At 48.5% G+C, this 17,404-nt stretch overlaps 6 protein-coding genes across 6 annotated transcripts; 1 reads left to right on the top strand and 5 right to left on the bottom strand.

Moving 5' to 3' along the window:
* Positions 1-1,953: 1,953 nt before the first annotated feature.
* PEX2_107820 (uncharacterized protein) lies at positions 1,954-2,447 on the bottom strand (the record flags this gene model as incomplete). Its single annotated transcript, XM_016748050.1, has 2 exons — positions 1,954-2,340; positions 2,394-2,447. 2 exons carry the CDS (start codon positions 2,445-2,447, stop codon positions 1,954-1,956), a joined length of 441 nt encoding a protein of 146 aa, XP_016594892.1.
* Positions 2,448-2,726: 279 nt separating this feature from the next.
* On the bottom strand, positions 2,727-3,579 carry PEX2_107810 (glutathione S-transferase family protein; the record flags this gene model as incomplete). Its single annotated transcript, XM_016748049.1, has 2 exons — positions 2,727-2,829; positions 2,900-3,579. 2 exons carry the CDS (start codon positions 3,577-3,579, stop codon positions 2,727-2,729), a joined length of 783 nt encoding a protein of 260 aa, XP_016594891.1.
* Positions 3,580-4,031: 452 nt separating this feature from the next.
* Positions 4,032-7,532, bottom strand: PEX2_107800 (NPA1/URB1 family protein; the record flags this gene model as incomplete). Its single annotated transcript, XM_016748048.1, has 3 exons — positions 4,032-4,355; positions 4,418-7,326; positions 7,379-7,532. 3 exons carry the CDS (start codon positions 7,530-7,532, stop codon positions 4,032-4,034), a joined length of 3,387 nt encoding a protein of 1,128 aa, XP_016594890.1.
* A 666-nt stretch (positions 7,533-8,198) lies between these two features.
* PEX2_107790 (GNAT family N-acetyltransferase) lies at positions 8,199-8,976 on the top strand (the record flags this gene model as incomplete). Its single annotated transcript, XM_016748047.1, has 2 exons — positions 8,199-8,655; positions 8,711-8,976. The coding sequence occupies 2 exons, from the start codon at positions 8,199-8,201 to the stop codon at positions 8,974-8,976; spliced, it is 723 nt and encodes a 240-aa protein (XP_016594889.1).
* Positions 8,977-10,685: 1,709 nt separating this feature from the next.
* Positions 10,686-14,381, bottom strand: PEX2_107780 (uncharacterized protein; the record flags this gene model as incomplete). The annotated part of the gene is made up of 1 exon (XM_016748046.1): positions 10,686-14,381. The coding sequence occupies one exon, from the start codon at positions 14,379-14,381 to the stop codon at positions 10,686-10,688; it is 3,696 nt and encodes a 1,231-aa protein (XP_016594888.1).
* Positions 14,382-14,846: 465 nt separating this feature from the next.
* Positions 14,847-17,239, bottom strand: PEX2_107770 (ATP-dependent RNA helicase SUV3; the record flags this gene model as incomplete). Its single annotated transcript, XM_016748045.1, has 2 exons — positions 14,847-15,918; positions 15,972-17,239. 2 exons carry the CDS (start codon positions 17,237-17,239, stop codon positions 14,847-14,849), a joined length of 2,340 nt encoding a protein of 779 aa, XP_016594887.1.
* Positions 17,240-17,404: the final 165 nt, after the last annotated feature.

The following is a 17,404-nucleotide window of genomic DNA, read 5'->3' as shown; positions in this document are numbered from 1 at the left end:
CAACAGTAACTCTTCCGAGGCCTATTCACGATCGAAATTTTCCTCAAGGAGTAAGGTTCGTTCGACTTCACGACCGTTGGTATTTGGCGGCGTTTCTTTATTGTTCCTATATATTATATCATATCGTGGGAGAGATATTAACGTATTCCACATGCATACAAGCGAGCTGCGCAGTTGAAACACTATAGTAAATGCGATAGATTACAACTAGATGTCTCAACAATGCATGTCTAAATGAGATTTCTCTTGTGGTCTAATACTTTTTATTCAACAAATTGTCATAGAGGGAGTTTGAGGAATAAAAACAAATCCTAACTTCATGATACCGATATATATATTCTAGTTGTAGTAATGTAATTTCCAGTAGGTTCGAACTGATGATAATATAGCACTCTACTATCCTCGAAATTGAAGTATAGTGTTAATATGTCACATTGATGACCACCAATGAAAAAAGAGCTTAAATAAAAAGGTGGCTGTCGAGATATAGACGTAGAGTATATCGCATTTACCATTTCAGCTGCGCAGCTCGCTTGTGGGCATGTGGAATACGTTAGTTGTGTTATTCTACTTGCCTATGTTTCCGTTCCCTAGGAGATGACATCATTCCAAGGAATAGAATACTCCACTGCTTCTGTATCATCTGAACTACAAGATGCATCTTCTGGAGCCGCTGCTGGTGTCATAACCCTATCCCAAAGTGGGGCAGTGTTGAGGATCAGTAAAAGGTCCGCCGCAACGGTGGGTAGTAAATAAAAGTTTCATTCAAGAAAGATATAATGACTATATTATATATAGTAAGAACCACGGTAACTAAATAGTAGTTACTAAAAGTAAAATAAAATAAATGTAATTGTTAAAATGAATAAAAATAAATACATGAGTAGGTATTATTTACGAACGACAAAAAAATTGAATGAGCGACGCAGGGATCGAACCTGCAAGTCTTCTGAGATTTTTGAGCAATGCTCAGCCGAAATCAGACGCCTTACCATTAGGCCAGCCGCCCTTCATTGTTGAATTTTGATTTGTGAAGTAAATAGTCAACTGCTGGTCAGTAATATATATATATATATTCTTAATAAAAAATACGGACCGTCGCTTGCTTTCATAGGCCGATTGTAATTGTTAAAATGATTATGTTGTAGATGCTTATCCATCCCTCTATCCCTCCATATACCACATAATTAAAAAAATATCTACAGGTAGGCGCTACCTAAATGAATCATATAGTCCATAGTGACACCGGCAATTTACCCGAATCCCTGTCAAACTCAATAAAAAATCAAGGGACAACGGTTGGTATACCAATTTAGAAAGGCGGGAGTAGAAGGGGTTGCTAAAACTTTTGCTTTATCACTGTACCTCATGACTAAAACAATGTGCAAGAAAAGGAATTTATCAAAAAACAAAAAGAAAAAAATAATAATGAGCGACGCAGGGATCGAACCTGCAAGTCTTCTGAGATTTTTGAGCACTGCTCAGCCGAAATCAGACGCCTTACCATTAGGCCAGCCGCCCTGTATTATGTCATATGTTTGGGGAAAATAAAAAATATACTGCTAGTTGCATATTCTCGCAATAAATTAAATAGTGTAGTGCGGGACCAGGCCCTCCTTACGTTTTAGCCATACTTTTCCTTTCATTATTTTTTCGTGATTTTATTATGAAAGCATTGAGGCCTGAAGGATACAAGTAGCAGGTAGTTACGGCTTAACAATATATGCTCCTGCACATTCCTGAATTCACTTCTTGGGCTGAGGTCCCGATTCATTCTATGCCCAATACTAAAGATGTCCATCAATTGCTATCGAGAATGAAACGAACAAACCTAAGAGACGTAGAAATCCACCCTCGTAGAGAGAAATCCCTTTCTATTCCTATAGACGGCTCTTTAGTGTTAGCCAATTGGTCCATCACTTCAGCCAATATGAATATACCTACCATGAATCTTCATGGTTGGCTTGATTTTTCAGCAATACGTTGAAACACCGCCGACGGCTCTAGGAAGGTCTCTGCCCGATAGCACTTCACGCGCCCAGCATCATCCTTCCGGACAGAGAACACAGCAAAACCGGGAATAGTAATCTCGTCGGTGTTTAGGTTGTCTCCTTTGACAAGATACCGGATGGTCGCGGCTTGATAGATACGAGGGGCGACATAGTCAAAGTAGCGGATATCGTGGATCATCATGTCTAGTTTGCCGAGGACGGTTTTGAACATCTGCCGCACTTCGCTGCCCTTGATCACAGGATTATTTGCATATTGCATCTCCACATCCTCGGTCATGAATTCATCAAGCCAGTGGTCGGTGTTAAGAGTAGCACTCGCTCGGTGGAACTAAGTATTGATGTAAGCTTGTTGTCCTACTTTGGTAGAAGAAATAGCCTCACAGCTTGTAGCCACTCTAACACAGTGGCATTGTCAAGCTCAGGACCGGCTGACATTGTGATAATAAAAAGACGATTTGGGTGATCCTTTGGGATACAAAGTAAAATGGCCTTATTAGCTGGGTCCATAGAAATATATTATATATACACGGGGCAAACATGTTAACTACTGGGGGGTAATGGCTTCGGAGAGGAATGGTTTCGGAGATGAATGGCTCGGGGATGAATGGGTCGGGAAGGAAGGCTAAGAGTAAAGTAACGATCTACATGGATAATACTAGAGGTAGACACTGTTCAAATGACTACATGCAATGATATTATTTTACCCCGATACTGTTACTCCCAAAGCTGATAATCCGGGAAATACTTGTCGTGAATCCTCCGAGCATACTCCACCAGCGCTGGGTAACTATGTAAAATCTGCTTGGTTTCCGGAGCCCTTGCAAAAGGTCAGCACAATTTATCATCAAGTGTACGTCCCAAGACATGTCTCAGAAAAGTGTACTTACGCTTCACAGACCAAACCCGACACGACAAAGCCAAACAGCACCGAATCAGCCTCGGTGGGGGCATCGCCACCCCACACCCAAAACGGCCCATCCCGATCCCGATGCTTGGCATGCGCAGCCGATACAAGCCCATTAACAGATTCCCAGATTTCTTGCTGGAATGTGGCTATTTCCTCGCCGGAAAAGCCACCCGTCCCTTGGCCCTGCAGGCTGCGAACGTTCTTATTGTAGATTATGTTGCCGACAATCACCTGCACAGGCCAGGGGACGCCGGCGAGGATCTTGGAACGCATGGCGTAGTAATTTACGACCCACCGCTCGTATCTCTGGTAGAAACAGAGCTTATCTTCGAACAGGGCCTTGAGGGAAAGGTCCTGGGCCTTCTCCACGGGGGACAGTCTGCGGTTGAGATCCTCCAGGTGTCCAGACTCAATAAATGACTTTGCGATCAAGGTGGAGTCGGAGAGAGATTGAGACTGGCCATCGCGTTCGAGAGTGATGTAGGGTACCTTGCCCCTAGGGCCTTTCGGGGGCGAGCCCATGTCGACATTGTAGCTGATATTGCCAAAACGTAAGCGGGCCTCCAGCTTAGTGACAAATGGCGACCAGGTGTAGCAGCCTTTTTCGGGGAAGCCCCGGAAAACGGTAATGGTGGGGGCTGACTCGAGGGACGTAGCCATCGTGGGCAAAGATCGATGTTAGATAAGGGCTGAGGGATAACTGTAGTCGTAGGAGACTATAGACACCGAAGGAGAAAGATGTCGGGATATATATAGCGACTACTTTAAGAGTCACAATAGCTCGAGGCTCGTAAATTAAGTTCAGCGCAACGAAGAACTAAGAAGGTCATTGGCTGACACAATTTTAGTCGGCAGTCGGGTCGGTTTTTGGCTTTTGCGCGGGTGTCTGCCTGCAGCTTTTGGCCTTGCCCCACAGAATTCTTGTATGCCTGATGGTCGGGTTTTGGAGAACCTTACAAGAAAGGGATGATATGATTGATAGTACCTAGGTATATTGTAGAAGATAGACACGGGGGATGGATATCTAACAGAGTTAATTTTACCTAACTACATATGACCAGAAAGGCAAGAACGCCAATGATCCAATCTGCTATTGTACAAATTCCAATCCCTCAAACCTGCGCCTGAATCTCGTCAACGACCCGCCCAAGAGTCCCATTACTCCAGCCATCAACTCGCTCACGATCACACTTCTCATACAAAGCACGAGCAAGTGCCGCAAGCTGAGCAGCTTCCTTCGCATCAGCCTCTGCAGCTTGGATCTGGATCCAACTGATGACACCGGAACGGGTGATCAAAGTAGTACTGCCACCGACCTGGGCGGCGCGGTACACAATATGCAGGATCTTTTTTCGAGCTCCTGGGCCGAGAGTTGGGGACTGGTAGAGGGAAAGAATGCGCTCGAAGACATTGGCTCGACGGTAAACCTCCATATCCTAGATTTGATGTGTTAGCAATTGTGATTTTAGAGTGTAAAACCGGGAAGGTAGCAACTTACAGCCTCGGTGCGGAGTGCCTTGATAAACAGGTTCAGGAGCCAGTCGATCTCTTCGAAATACCCATCATCCAACTCGGGCTCGTGTAGGAGAATTTTGTCGACCCAGTAAGTTGGGATCTTCTCAACTTCCCAGGATGGTGCTTTTTGCAGGAACTTGTTGACTTTGCCGTAGACCTTATGGAGGGGGTCTGTGAGAACCTCCAGGCAGTTCGAGGCGCATTCGCCAACAATCCAAGGAACGGGCTTCTCCATGCCAATGTTGTTGACTGTCTCGAGGAGCTCACCAGCTAGAGTAAACACTGTGCGCCATTCTGCATAGGTAGACTCCTTGAGTTTGGCCATGAAGCGAATAATGTTGGCGAAGGCCTGTCTCCGGACTTCTTCGTGCTGCGAACAAAGGCAGAGCATCAACTCGGAGACGTGACCCTGGTCCACTGCTTCTGCAATGTCCTCTCTTTCCCATTTGTTCAGGGCATTGTGGGTCGTGCCTTCGGTAGGCAGGGATCCAAAGATCTCGTCGAGGTCAACGGCAGAGGCCTTGTTGGATGAAGTAGGCACGTTGAAGCCAGAGTCAATGTCCATCTTGTCCTCATTGTCGGCATCATCTACCTCCTTCAGGGACTTCTTAAGAAGAGACTTAATTTTCTTGGTCTCGGTTGCTTCAACCAGAGCATCCCGAGCAGCTTTGAGAACCTTGGTGCTCTCACCCGCCTGCTTCAGGTTACCCAGAAGACTTGCGATCCAGGCTCCAACGGCAGCTTCTGTGGATGCATCTCCACTCTTGACCACAAATGGCCATTGCTCAACAATAGCAGCGACAAGCGCGCTAGTAGTTCTAGACACATCCTCGGACAATGACTGTAGCAGATCCTGGTAGTGAACGGGCTTCTTGGCGACACGTGAGACACAATTATCAAAGAAGACCAGCTGTTGGTGCAAAGCGTCAGCCTCGGAATTCTCAAGGCTTGATAAGACAGATGCGAATGCGTGTGGGGAGCTTTGCAGAACAGAGTTATCAACCAGAACAGTCTTGAGCAGGGTGGAGATACTGCGCGAAGAGTCCTTATCCGAAGTATCCATCAGAACCTTGAGAATTGAGGTGAAGGGCGAATATTGCATGGATGCCGGCTTTTGCCACCAACGCAATGAAGCGGATTGCTGTGCGATCTGGAGGATACTCTGAAGTTGACTCAAAAGCGATTCGGAATCATCCGTGCTGACGTCTGGGGCTTCCAGTCGCTTGAGGACATCCACCAAGACCAGTGAGACGTCAAAGTTTTCCTCTAGAGCAATGTCCGGCATCACTTCATAGTAACAGGTCAAGAGTTCTGCAACAGCCTCCTGCTGGGTCAGGTCATCCTTTTCTGTTCTTCGGAACAGGACAACAACATCCTTGACAGCAGGGCAACGGCGGGAGAACTCTGCCAGCAACTTGGCAGAAGCCTGATTCCAGAAAAGCTGACCTTGGCCGTGATCCGCCTGGAAGATTTTGAGGACAGCGCGCAGCTTAGTGAACGCAAGAGTCAGGATTCGCACAGCGAATAGAGTAATAATCTCCGCATTCTGGTTGAGGCAGCGGGTCATGATCTTTTGGCCAAGGGGGCGAGGGAGAATATTTTCAATGACGATAGAAACCGGCGGCGGCAGGATGGGCTGCTTATCCTTCCAGCCACAGTTTGCAGGGACAGGCAACTGCACAGTTGAGAAAAGGAAAGCGGACTCAGCCATCCATGAAGGAGTAGCCTTCGGGTCTGAAATGAACATGGTTTTCCTCGAGAAGTAATCGGCAATGAGCTCTGGTGCCACCCTGAAGATTGACACCAGCAGTTCAATTTGAAGACTATCAACATCAGGCCGAAGGCACTGAATGAGGAATGAAAGGGAACCGTTCCGCACGGGGACAGACTCGCGGTATTTGTCGACGTAGATAGGGGAATCAAGGCCCAATTCAATGCATGCATCGTCATCAACAGCCAATGTCTCTGGATCGGTTCCGACGGGATACCAGCCGGTCTCGGGCAAGAGAACGCCGAGCCCGGCAGTTTTGCACACATTCATCATGACTCGGTGGATCTCATTGGCAATGACAACTCCTCCAGCATTAGGTTCATCTGACTCTCGGTCATAGCCATATAGTGTCACCAGTCGTTCGAGGTTATGTCTGTTGAAAAATTTGCTCTTCGATTTGCGGGACAGAGCGGAATCTTGTACCACGTCCCTCTCGATAGCCTTGATAATTTCTAGTACAGTATCCCGCGGATCCTTCCGGATATATTCGAGGAAAGACCTGGTAATCTTGTGCTGTTCGATGATATCATTCTTCTCGGAAGCATGCTGAACTCTCAGATTCGCTAGCAGGTATCGCTGAGCATTGCGTCTGAGGGTCGACTTGTTGGACTCATCCTCTGAGATCTCCTGTGATTTGTTGGGGGTCAAGAAGACCTCCAGTCGCTTAAAGGTAATGTACCGGCGAAGGTACAGCTGTCGTGCAACTGCTCCACCGTCAAAAGTCACGATCTCGGTAAGCAAACGCAGACATGGTGAGATCAAGTGCTCTTTAGACTTGGTTGCCGTCAGACCGCGGTTAAACAATCTCAGCTGGTCTTTCTGCAGCAGGTGCTTGCACAGGGCGATTCCGAATTCCCGGAACTCCAGTTCCGATGAAATCGTCTTAAGGAAGATCGCAAGAACAGAAGGGACACTGGTCAGTAAAGGCTCGTTGTTATTGCTATCGCCAAATGACCAAGATTGGATGATGTCCGCAAAGCAAACTGAGGTTTCATCCTCCTTTCCGGAGTTGGTGATTTGCTTATCGCAATACTCCTTGAGGACACGCAATTTCTCTGCTTTGTCGCTATCTTTTTCTGTGTGCGCAATTGACACCAAGAACTCTTTAAACTTGATTATACCTATCTATTAGTCAGTTTTGGTGTAGCTTTGAAGCCTTGCAATCTGCCTCACCTTGCTTTGCCAACGGGGCATTTTGCTGGACAGAGAGCAGGTCGCGCAATGAGGCAGCAGACTTGATATTGGATGTAACGATCTGCTTCTCTGGCTTAGGATCATCAAGCTTTCTTCTCTTCGCCCGACAGGGATGCTCTGTGATGTGCGACATGATTTGATGGGTTGGTGTTGTAACTTATTTTTTTTTATCGATGTTCCGATACCATCGACATTTCCAGCTCGTTGATTGGTCAAGGTCTCCCCGCCCGGTACAAAACTGTGGATACACCGCCTCTTTCTGTCGGATGAATATGAAGGCGGTGTGCCATTAGCCTTCAATAAGTGGAGACAACATCATCTCCCTCGTTTTGCTATGAACAGATGTAATTGTCGATTCCTCTCCATCCTTTATACAATATCTTTGAAATAATGGCTTGACCAGGGTAGTAGAAATAGTCCTGCGCGGAAATAACACTGAATCATCTATTGATGTGATATTAATCGCCCAGATACATACAACGTGCTTATCGGAGTCCAGTGGCATCAGCAAAGCTAACAGGCTCTTCGTTTCTATGTCTAACGCAGACCATCATTAGCTTGTATACACGAGTCCTACACAATCAACTCGGTCACGCTGCTTAAACTCGGCTAGTTCGAGGCATATGACGTAGTATCTGACTGTTGCCTCAGAGCTTTTGTTCCAGATTAGCCTAGTAATCTATCTTACCCCCATTACTACCCAAATTGAAACGTGTCAAGATGCTCCCTCTTTATATCAACCACCGCATCCCCCCGGCCAGAAGCTGAAGCCCATCAAACCTTCTCCCCATTCTCCATTATGCCATTTATTATTCAGCCCTGTTTCCCGGAAGATGCTCCGGGTCTCGCAGCGACCATGATGGGTGCTCGTCTCACCGACCATCACTGGAAATGTCTATGGGATGACCCATCTGCTGAAAGAATTATCCCTGGGGCCATCGAGCGCCTTCCTTGGAATCTGGTGACCGGCACAGAAACCAAGCGGCATCAGAAGGTTATCGATGTCGAGACCGGTCAAGTGGTGGGGTATGCGCGATGGTCACTCCCTCCAATTTTGGTAAAGAAGGGCGATGTTTGGCTGGAGGCGCAGGTAGCCGAAGGAACTCCCGCCGACCGCATAGTGTATGAGAAACGGTATCAAGAGAATACCCGGAATGGACAGCCTATAGGCTTAAACCCCGGGGAGATGATGCGTTTTCGAAGTGCACCGCTCGAAGAAGCGGATGCTCGAATTATGTCAGATGGACCCTTTCTGAGTACGATGCACATCGATATATCACTACTAGGCGGATGACTGATAGTACTCTCCAGCTCTTGATTATTTGACGACAGACCCTTCGTTCTGGCGCCGAGGCATCGGAAGCATGCTCGTGCAAAGCGGACTTGAGATCGCAGATCAGCAAGGAGTGAAGACATATGTGATGTCGGAACCGGCTGCACTGAAGCTATATCTCAACCTTGGCTTTAAATTGGTAGATACGGTAACCGTGGACTACTCCCATTATGGTGGAACGGAGCCCATGGTGGAGTATTTCCTTGTTCGCGAGCCATCCCAGATAGAGTCCGTCGGTGCGTGAGATAACACAGGATAGATAATGAAAAGTTGACGAGTAACATCTGTTATGATGCTGAGCCCTACGAAAATGATCCCGAATCGCATATCTATATATCCTCTCTTATGTATAAAATGAGGCTTGTTCTTCACGTCATGGCGAATACTCGTGTATCAGTTATTACCGCCATACCCTAATACCATCTTAAGCTAAATGAATCAAATTATAATACCTAAGGAGTAGCATCTCTTAAGAGCGGCTTTTCCTTAAAGTCCCCCCTGCTCCTTCCCCATCCGACATCTCTGACATCTCTTTCCATTATTTTCTCCCCTCCCATCCCCTCTCTCTTCTTTCTTCATCTCTTCATCTCTTCATCTCTTCTTTCACTTTTCTCGCCCTCTAACATGGTGTGACGATCATCCTCATCGACTGTTCTTTTTCTCTTCGTCGTCGACGAGAACGATCACCATTGTCATCCCCACTGGCACAATGTGCCAATCATCCTAATCGATGAACAAGCACCATTGCCATCGTCTTGCCAACTGGTACAGTGCCGATCACCTCCAATCTCCATCCGATTGATAAGGTAAGGATGACTCATTCTACAAACCTTCCAAGGTTATCCAATACTTACTAAAACTATATACACAGTTATACTATTCTAAAGTGTATCCAGTGAGAGAGTTATGTATCGGTGGTCCCAATAGTCGCCCGTACATGAAACAGCTTCACGCGGCCTGTTTTGTGAAGTGTAAAATGTGCTACGCGATATGAGACTGCATCGGTCGATTCGCCCGGTAGGGTCTAAACGCGTCCGAGGTATGTCTTCTTCAAAGGAGGCCGATGAGTCGTGGGTCCCTACCCAACCTGTTCCAGGGCGAATGCAAGATAGCCGACTGTTGTGGTCGAAGTTGGAATCTCTGAGTCCTTGAAAGTTGAAGGCAGATGCAGAATGGTGGCCCACGAACTCGAAGGGCGATGTGAATCTTGTAATCATATCAAATGAACGACACCCAAAATCAAGTTTGAGACTGTACATCAGCTCCTTGCGACACCAGCGGCCCCGCTACGTCCCAACTATACGGCAGTCCATTACGACATTCCCGCCGCGGCGCACAGGTTACCACTAGCCCAGCAGTAGCCTTGACAATCGAGTTTGAGGAATTGTTTTGTCGCCAACCAGTCCCGCCCGAGCATGGCATTGAAATCCCACCTGATCAGTTGGCACATATCTCAAGCGACGCCTGGGGGGGGAGCAAGGTCTAGAAGTTATTCTTACCTCTGTTAGCTCTCTGAGCTTTTTCAAACAATGACACAATACACAACTTTGCTACAATAATCGTCCTAAGCGCCTAATATACATACCTGGTGTTGGTGCGCCCAACCAAACATCAGATTCAATACCTCCGGTGCTTTTGCACTTGGATGCGTAATCTAAATAGGTTGAAAATTTGGAAGACATGATGTACTTACGACGAAGAGGGGAGGGGGGTTTGCTGCAGGATGCTGGGTGAATTTTAAACTACCAGCATCACCGAGGGCTGTTTAGTGGTGAATGGAACAACCAGTAATATTCCCATCTAGATATCATACAAGAACTAGATCCAAAATAAGTAACTCCGGTATTTTGAGCTAAGTGATTCATGCAAAAGCACAATGGTAGAGAGATATAAGACGCAAGAAAGAAAAGCACGATTACAACCGTGGCTGGTATACTGGAAAAACAACATAAATCAACCCCAAGTTCCACCACCACCACCTCTGCCCTGCCGCCGCTGGGCAGAAATACGCCAATCGTCTTCGCCAGCAAAGCGGTTGTGCAGAGGCTGGATGCGCTCCGCCTTCTTGCGCTTCGACAATCGATCCGTAGGTGCAACCTTGAAGAAAGTAGGCGCCGCCTCCACGAGCCATTTCGGCTCAATAGCAGTAGTACAATGCATGTACTCCTTGGTGGTGAGGACCAAGGTGTGGTAGATGACGTGCTCGGCCGGTTTGCCGAACATTGCGGAACTGGGGTGCATGTACACGGGCGTTCCTTCGACCAGGGTCTTGTATCCTTCCTGGGGGTCTTTGCGCGCTGCGTTACGGAAGAAGCCAGTGCACAGGGACTGTCGCACTTTCATGGTATCCCGGCCGCAAGAGACGATGCGGTGCTTATAGCGGTTCATAATGCCCATCAGCTGCTGCCGCACATCTTGTGCGCGCTTGATCTGTCGTGCTTGGATGAAGTTCTCGAAACACCAGGAGTTGTTGAAGCCAGCGTTCTTCCACCCATTGTAGACATTCAGGAGGGTCAGATGGTCGCCGTGGGGATCGTGGAACTTGGACTTCTTCTGGTCTGCTTGTTGCTGCTTTTCTTTGGGGCGGTAGAATACAGACTGGATTGACAGCATGGCGACAATGCTAAGCATTTCATCGGAGCAGCCCGAATCCACAGATGCAATAAGCACCTTGGCAAGTGCAGGCTCCATTGGGAAATCGGCCATCTTTCGTCCGAGTCGAGTCAAAAGACCCTCATCATCAAGTGCCGACAAGGCATATAATTCTTCGAGGGCTGTCAACATAGTGTTGGTAGGCGGTGGGTCCATGAAATCGAAGTGGAGAAGGTCGTTGATACCCATTGCCTTGAGCATGAGAATGGTGTGTGACAGGTTCTGACGCTGAATTTCGGGGATGGTTGTTGGAAGCATTTCAGACTGATAGGCAGCCTCTGTATACAATCGGAAACACTTTCCAGGTCCTGTTCTTCCGGCACGGCCAGCTCTTTGCTTAGCTTGCGCTTGGGAAATCGGAGTCACCACAAGGGAATCCATGCCGAGCTTCGGATCGTAGGCATTCTGCTTCACGAAGCCGGGATCGATGACGTAGTAAATCTGATCAATTGTGATCGAGGTCTCCGCAATATTGGTTGCAATGACGACTTTACGTCCGCCTGGAGGTGCCGGATCGAAAATTCTACTCTGCATCTCACTAGGTAGTGCAGAATAGACAGGTAAGACGACCAATTCAGGAACAGTAGGTCCCAAAGCTTTCATGCGCTCGAATAAGATCTCACATGCCGTATCAATCTCTTCTTGGCCCGTTAAGAAGAGCAGAATGTCACCTTGCGGTTCTGTCAAGTGAATTTGCATAACAGTGATGAGCGCGGCATCCAGGTAATCAGATTCGGGCTCCTTGGAGTACATGACTTCGACAGGGAAAGTTCGGCCGGGAATGGAGAAAATGGGACAGCCGTGGAAGTATTCGGAGAACTTTTCAGCATCTAGTGTGGCGGACGTGATAATCAGCCTGAGATCGGGTCGTCGTTTGACTGTCTTTTTCAACAATCCAAACAGGATATCAGTTGCGATTGTCCGCTCGTGCGCTTCGTCAAGCATGATAACGGAATATCTCTTGAGGTCTGGATCCAGAAGAATTTCTCTCTGAAGCATTCCATCGGTCATGTACTTGATCTTGGTATCTGGGCTGGTACAGTCCTCGAAACGGATGGTATATCCAACCTCTGCTCCGAGCTTGCAACCAACTTCCTCAGCCACACGTTTGGCCACTGACATAGCAGCAACACGACGAGGTTGGGTGCAACCAATCATTCCGTTGTTTCCATATCCGCCCTCGGCCAGGTACTGCGTCAACTGCGTGGTCTTTCCAGAACCTGTATCTCCAACGACAATCATCATTTGATTGTCCTTAACTGCATCCAACAATTGCTTCCGGAACTTGTAGACGGGCAGACTCTCGCGTTGTTGTTTCATGGACATGGTCGTGCGCTTTCCAAAAGATGCGTTCTTGCCCATCGTTGCTCTCTTCCACTCCGGCACAGCCTCATCCTGCTTGGGCTGTTGAGCACTCCGAAGATCAGCAGCAAACTTTCGCTCTTCCGGTGCAACCATGGGATCCTGCCATTGTGCATTGAGATCGACATCTGCCGCCTTTTCAGCCGCCTTGTCCTGTGCTTCCTGCTGCTTCAATTCGCGTCTCTCCTTGGCAAGGTTAGTGCCTGCCATTGCAGAACGATTCATTGAACCATCGGGAGCCTTGACAACACGAATAGGAGAAAGTTCAAGGGATTGCTTCGTCTGGCCAGCCAAGAAAGGAGGCTCCTCGTCTTTGACCTCGATGTCGACATCTTCCTCCTCTTCGAAAGTGCCTTCGCCGGTGAGCGTTGCATTATATTCCTCGTCAATATCGGGATAATCTGCTGCAGAGGCAACACCGGAGGCGATCAATTGTCTGATCTCCCAGCGCTCTGGCGAAGTCATGCGCTTTCGGTTCCTCATTGGCCGACCTCCGGACCCTTCAATCACGGGCACATCGGAGCCAAGGCTGCCGTACCTGTCATCTGCGAATCCACCATCGAGACGTTCCATATTTGCACCAGAAGCGAGGCGCTTCTGGGGAACAAGATCCATGCCTGTCACTTGATCCACCTCTTTCATGGACAGTCCAATGCGAGTGCCGTCGATGCTAGCCACTTTGACTTTGACCGGTTGTCCGCGCGATACCAAATCCGAGGGGTGATTCACTCGTGCTCCTTCTTGCATTGCTGAAACGTGAACAAGACCATCCACCTTCCCCTTGACGCCCTTCAGATTCACGAAAGCACCGAAATCTTTCACACCCGTCACGGTTCCATCATAGATCTTGAAAAGAACGGGGTGGTCATCCAGCTCGACAGGCGGAGGGCGGCGGAAATCATTATCCTCGTCGCGATCACGATGTCTCCGACGGTCGCTATGGCCGTTGCGACGGCTGTCTTCCCTGTTGCCGTATTTTCCAATCGATCTACCGAACTCGTCCACGAGATCGTCGTTTTTGTTATACCGCTGGGCACTTCGAGACCTTGATCGCGAGCGGTATTTGTCTCTGCGCCGTCCACGGTCGTAATCGTTGTTCTCGGGGCTGCGGCTCCGCTTCCTGGTCCCGCGATCGTTTCTCGATGCATGTGGTTTGTCCTCCTTCGCTTTTCCTGCCAAGCCCTCCAGCATGGCGAAAGTGTCGTCCATCGCATCCGCTTGTGCATCGGCCTCGTCTGCCACTTGGCGATCTGTGTAGTCTTCTTCCGCCCAGCGCTTCTCTGTATCGGGGACCGCAAGGCCCTTGAACACGCGAGACTTTTGCTCCAGGGCATCAAGCAAGGCCATGTCGTCGTTCGCATCAGAAGCTCCGTTGTCCTTCTCCGCTTTCTTTCCCTTGTACTTGGGGTGCATCGTGAGCACCATGCGGTCGACGCTCTCCAAGAGACTCTGCGGGAATTCGCCGCCCATATCGTCGAAAAATTTCTTGAAATCAGAAAACTTGCCATTGCATTTGAGGTGCTGATCGATCACGAACTCTGCGAGAGTCTTGTCGGCGATTCCCAGGTGGTTCTCGAACTCGTTCGTCACGCGCGAGACGAGCGAGAACAGCTCCAGAGACTCGAGGTCATCCATGATGGGTGGTGGAGCAAAAGAGATCCAACCAAATAAAAGATAAAGCCAGCAAAGCTGGATAGGTGACGTGTAAATTGGCGAGTGCGCAAAACACTGCTACTCTGTAGCTCTTCGGAGGCCTGTCGCAGTTCGGGATCTTGGCGGAAAATTAGTGTGGCCGAAGTTGCCACCGATAAGATAAGGCGGTACACACGATTTTTAGCACCGAGTTCATCGATGAACCGAGCTGTATGTAGTCACTAGCACTTAACTACAATCAGTGAGACTTCATTATCGATTTATGGTGACATTATGACAGTAAATATCGAAAATATTCAAATCTGTTCAATTGAAAATGAATGCAAGCCGAAAGAGACACACAATAGATCCAAAAGTAATAGCAAAGAAGTCGTTAAGTATTAGGTATTGAGCATTGGAGATTGGTTTTATACATCTAATATACATATTTTTTGTTGTACATATTCATCACTCTTTAGGGACTTCTGTGTCATAGTATGACTCTGTTGGGTCAGTTTCCGAGTCGTCCAAGTCGGGGGATGAGCCCTCTTCCTCGCCCTGTGCCTCCGGTGATGGCTCAAATAATGAGAGTTCGTCGTTGGACGGTTCACCTTCTGCAGCCTGCGCAACCTCCGAAGCAGCTTCTGCGGGCAGATTGATTTCCATCTGCTCTCCTTCACCCGAAGGTTTCATCCAGTCTCCAGCCACTCCCATACGTTCCTGCTCCAACAACTGTTTCTGCAGCGCAATCTGGCGCTTCAGAGAAGCACCCTGCCGCAGCCTCTTGTTAGCGGAGAATTCAGTCAATGCCCGAACCATCCGCTCTTCAACAAGTTCCTTAACATGACTTGCCAGAGTTCGGTCAGTGAAGACACCACCGAATCGGAAACTGAGCCACAGGTATAAGATAACAGCCTTGTGAAGACTCTCCAGATCATGCAAATAGCTGTTGCTGCCAGAAACGGGCTGTTCGATGACTTCCAGGTTGAGAGAGGCGATGTCCAAAAGCCGTCCTTCATGGTGTTCAGCTACGCAGTCCGCCATAGCACCAGTAACATCACGCGAGCCGGAGCTTTTACGATCCATTGGAGAAACCATAAACTTTAACTGGTCCTCGAACGGTAGTCCTTTCACAGTGTCGATAATTTCAGCGTTTTCCAATTGGCTGGCAGGGTCACACAAGAAGAACAAAGGATTGACCTTGGCAATTTCCAAAGCCCGCTTGATCAGATATTCAAAAGGTACACCTGGTGGGAAGTAGGCAGCGAATTTCCGGAAAACAGATTCTGGAGGAAAGATGCCCGCCGCACTCAGCGGTGGGGGCTCCAACTTCATAGCCTGTTGGATATATGGAAGGTCAACCTCTTCGAGACAGGAGATCAGGCCCACGTTAGGCTCCTCATTTGTGCTTTCAGTGGCATTGGCTGGACGATATCGACCAGCACGCCCGCCAATTTGTTTGATTTCAGGAACAGTAAGCCGTTGAAGTCCAGTCGGGCCACGCTTGACGAGGGTGTCAAAGATAACACGCTTGCAGCTCCTGTTGTGGGTTAGTATGGAAGCGCAAATATAACCAGTGAGGGCAGAACTCACAAATTAAGACCCATGCCAATCGCGTCACTCGCCACGAGGAAGTCATAGTCATTGTCTGGGTCATTGAACAGATTCGCCTGTTGGGTCCGAATCTCTGCAGGCAGACCGCCATAAACGATGGCCGCGCGTCTTCCAGTGGTCTTCTCGATGTCCGCCTTCATGGTGTGTATACCTTTCCGGGAGAAGACGACTACACAGTCACCCCTTTCCAGGCTCTTGAGATTACCCTTTAAACTGTGCGGCATCACTTCCAGGCCATTCAGACGTTCGTAGCGGTGAACCTCCAAATTATCTCCCGTGAGTGCACATAGCTCCCGAATCAATGGTACGGCGCGGGTTTCACCGCACAGGTGCAGTTCGGCTGCCTGGGCACCAAGGAAAGCTCGAGTCCATGCCCATCCTCTTGATGAGTTGGCAATCATTTGGATCTCGTCAATCACGCCAACATCATATTCCTGCCCCAGGCTGACCATTTCGACAGTATTGCTGGTAATGCGCGGCACTTGATCATCTTCGGGAAATTTGACATCGTCACCAGTGACGAGACTACAAGGAACCCCATCTGCCTTGAATCGATGATATACTTCTTGCGCTAGCAATCTCAACGGACCTGCGTAGAACCCATTCTTGCTTTTCGCTAGCCTTTGCAATGCATGGTAGGTCTTTCCAGAATTTGTCGGCCCAACATGGAGATGAATTGTTCTCTGCATCGATCGTGCGCGCGGATACCACTCGGCTGGCCATCGAAGGTCGGTCACTTCCTGCTGTGCTTCTAGGATAGGTGCCGAAAATCGGGCAGTGATATTTTCCGAATACTGCATATATTCCACCTCCTCTCGCAGACCCTGAATTCCGGAGGCGAGGTAGGCCTTTTGCAGCGCTACCTTGATATGCCGAAGGGGTCCCCATTGTGCAGATGCCTTGTTATCATCTGATTTGCAGGCGTTTTTTATTTGGCGTTCGAATTGAGTCCATCCTTCTAGTGATTCTCCTGATTTGTTCAGCTTGCTGTATACATCGCGCAGGGTTGCTTCCACCAGTTCGTTGAAATCTCGTGCGGCCGCAATATCCTGTCGGGCGGCTCTTCCGGCGGAAGCCCCAATAGCTGTTTTGCTTCTTTTTGCGTCCGATTTTCTGTCCGGGGAGATCTCGGGTTTGACCTTTTTCGATCGCTGCAAAATCGAGGTTGTGGTGAAGGGTCGTACGGCGAAACGAGTCAAGGGTCGCAAAGCGCAGAGAGAGCGACTACCGCCAGTCCATGGCTGCATTCCTGGAGGATGGGGACTCCAATCCCGTAGAGAAGAACAATTCGAGAACAAAGAAAATTGAACAGTTGAACAGTTCTAACAAAGAGAAGGGTAGAGAGAAAAAGAAAGGACATAGGAGAAACCAAAAAGTTCCCTTATCGACCTGATCCACTTTAAAGCTCCAAT

The sequence above is a fragment of the Penicillium expansum genome, assembly GCF_000769745.1.
Source record: "Penicillium expansum strain MD-8 chromosome Unknown contig370, whole genome shotgun sequence".
In the NCBI taxonomy this organism is placed as follows: domain Eukaryota; kingdom Fungi; phylum Ascomycota; class Eurotiomycetes; order Eurotiales; family Aspergillaceae; genus Penicillium; species Penicillium expansum.
This window is presented reverse-complemented; position numbering and strand designations above follow the sequence as displayed.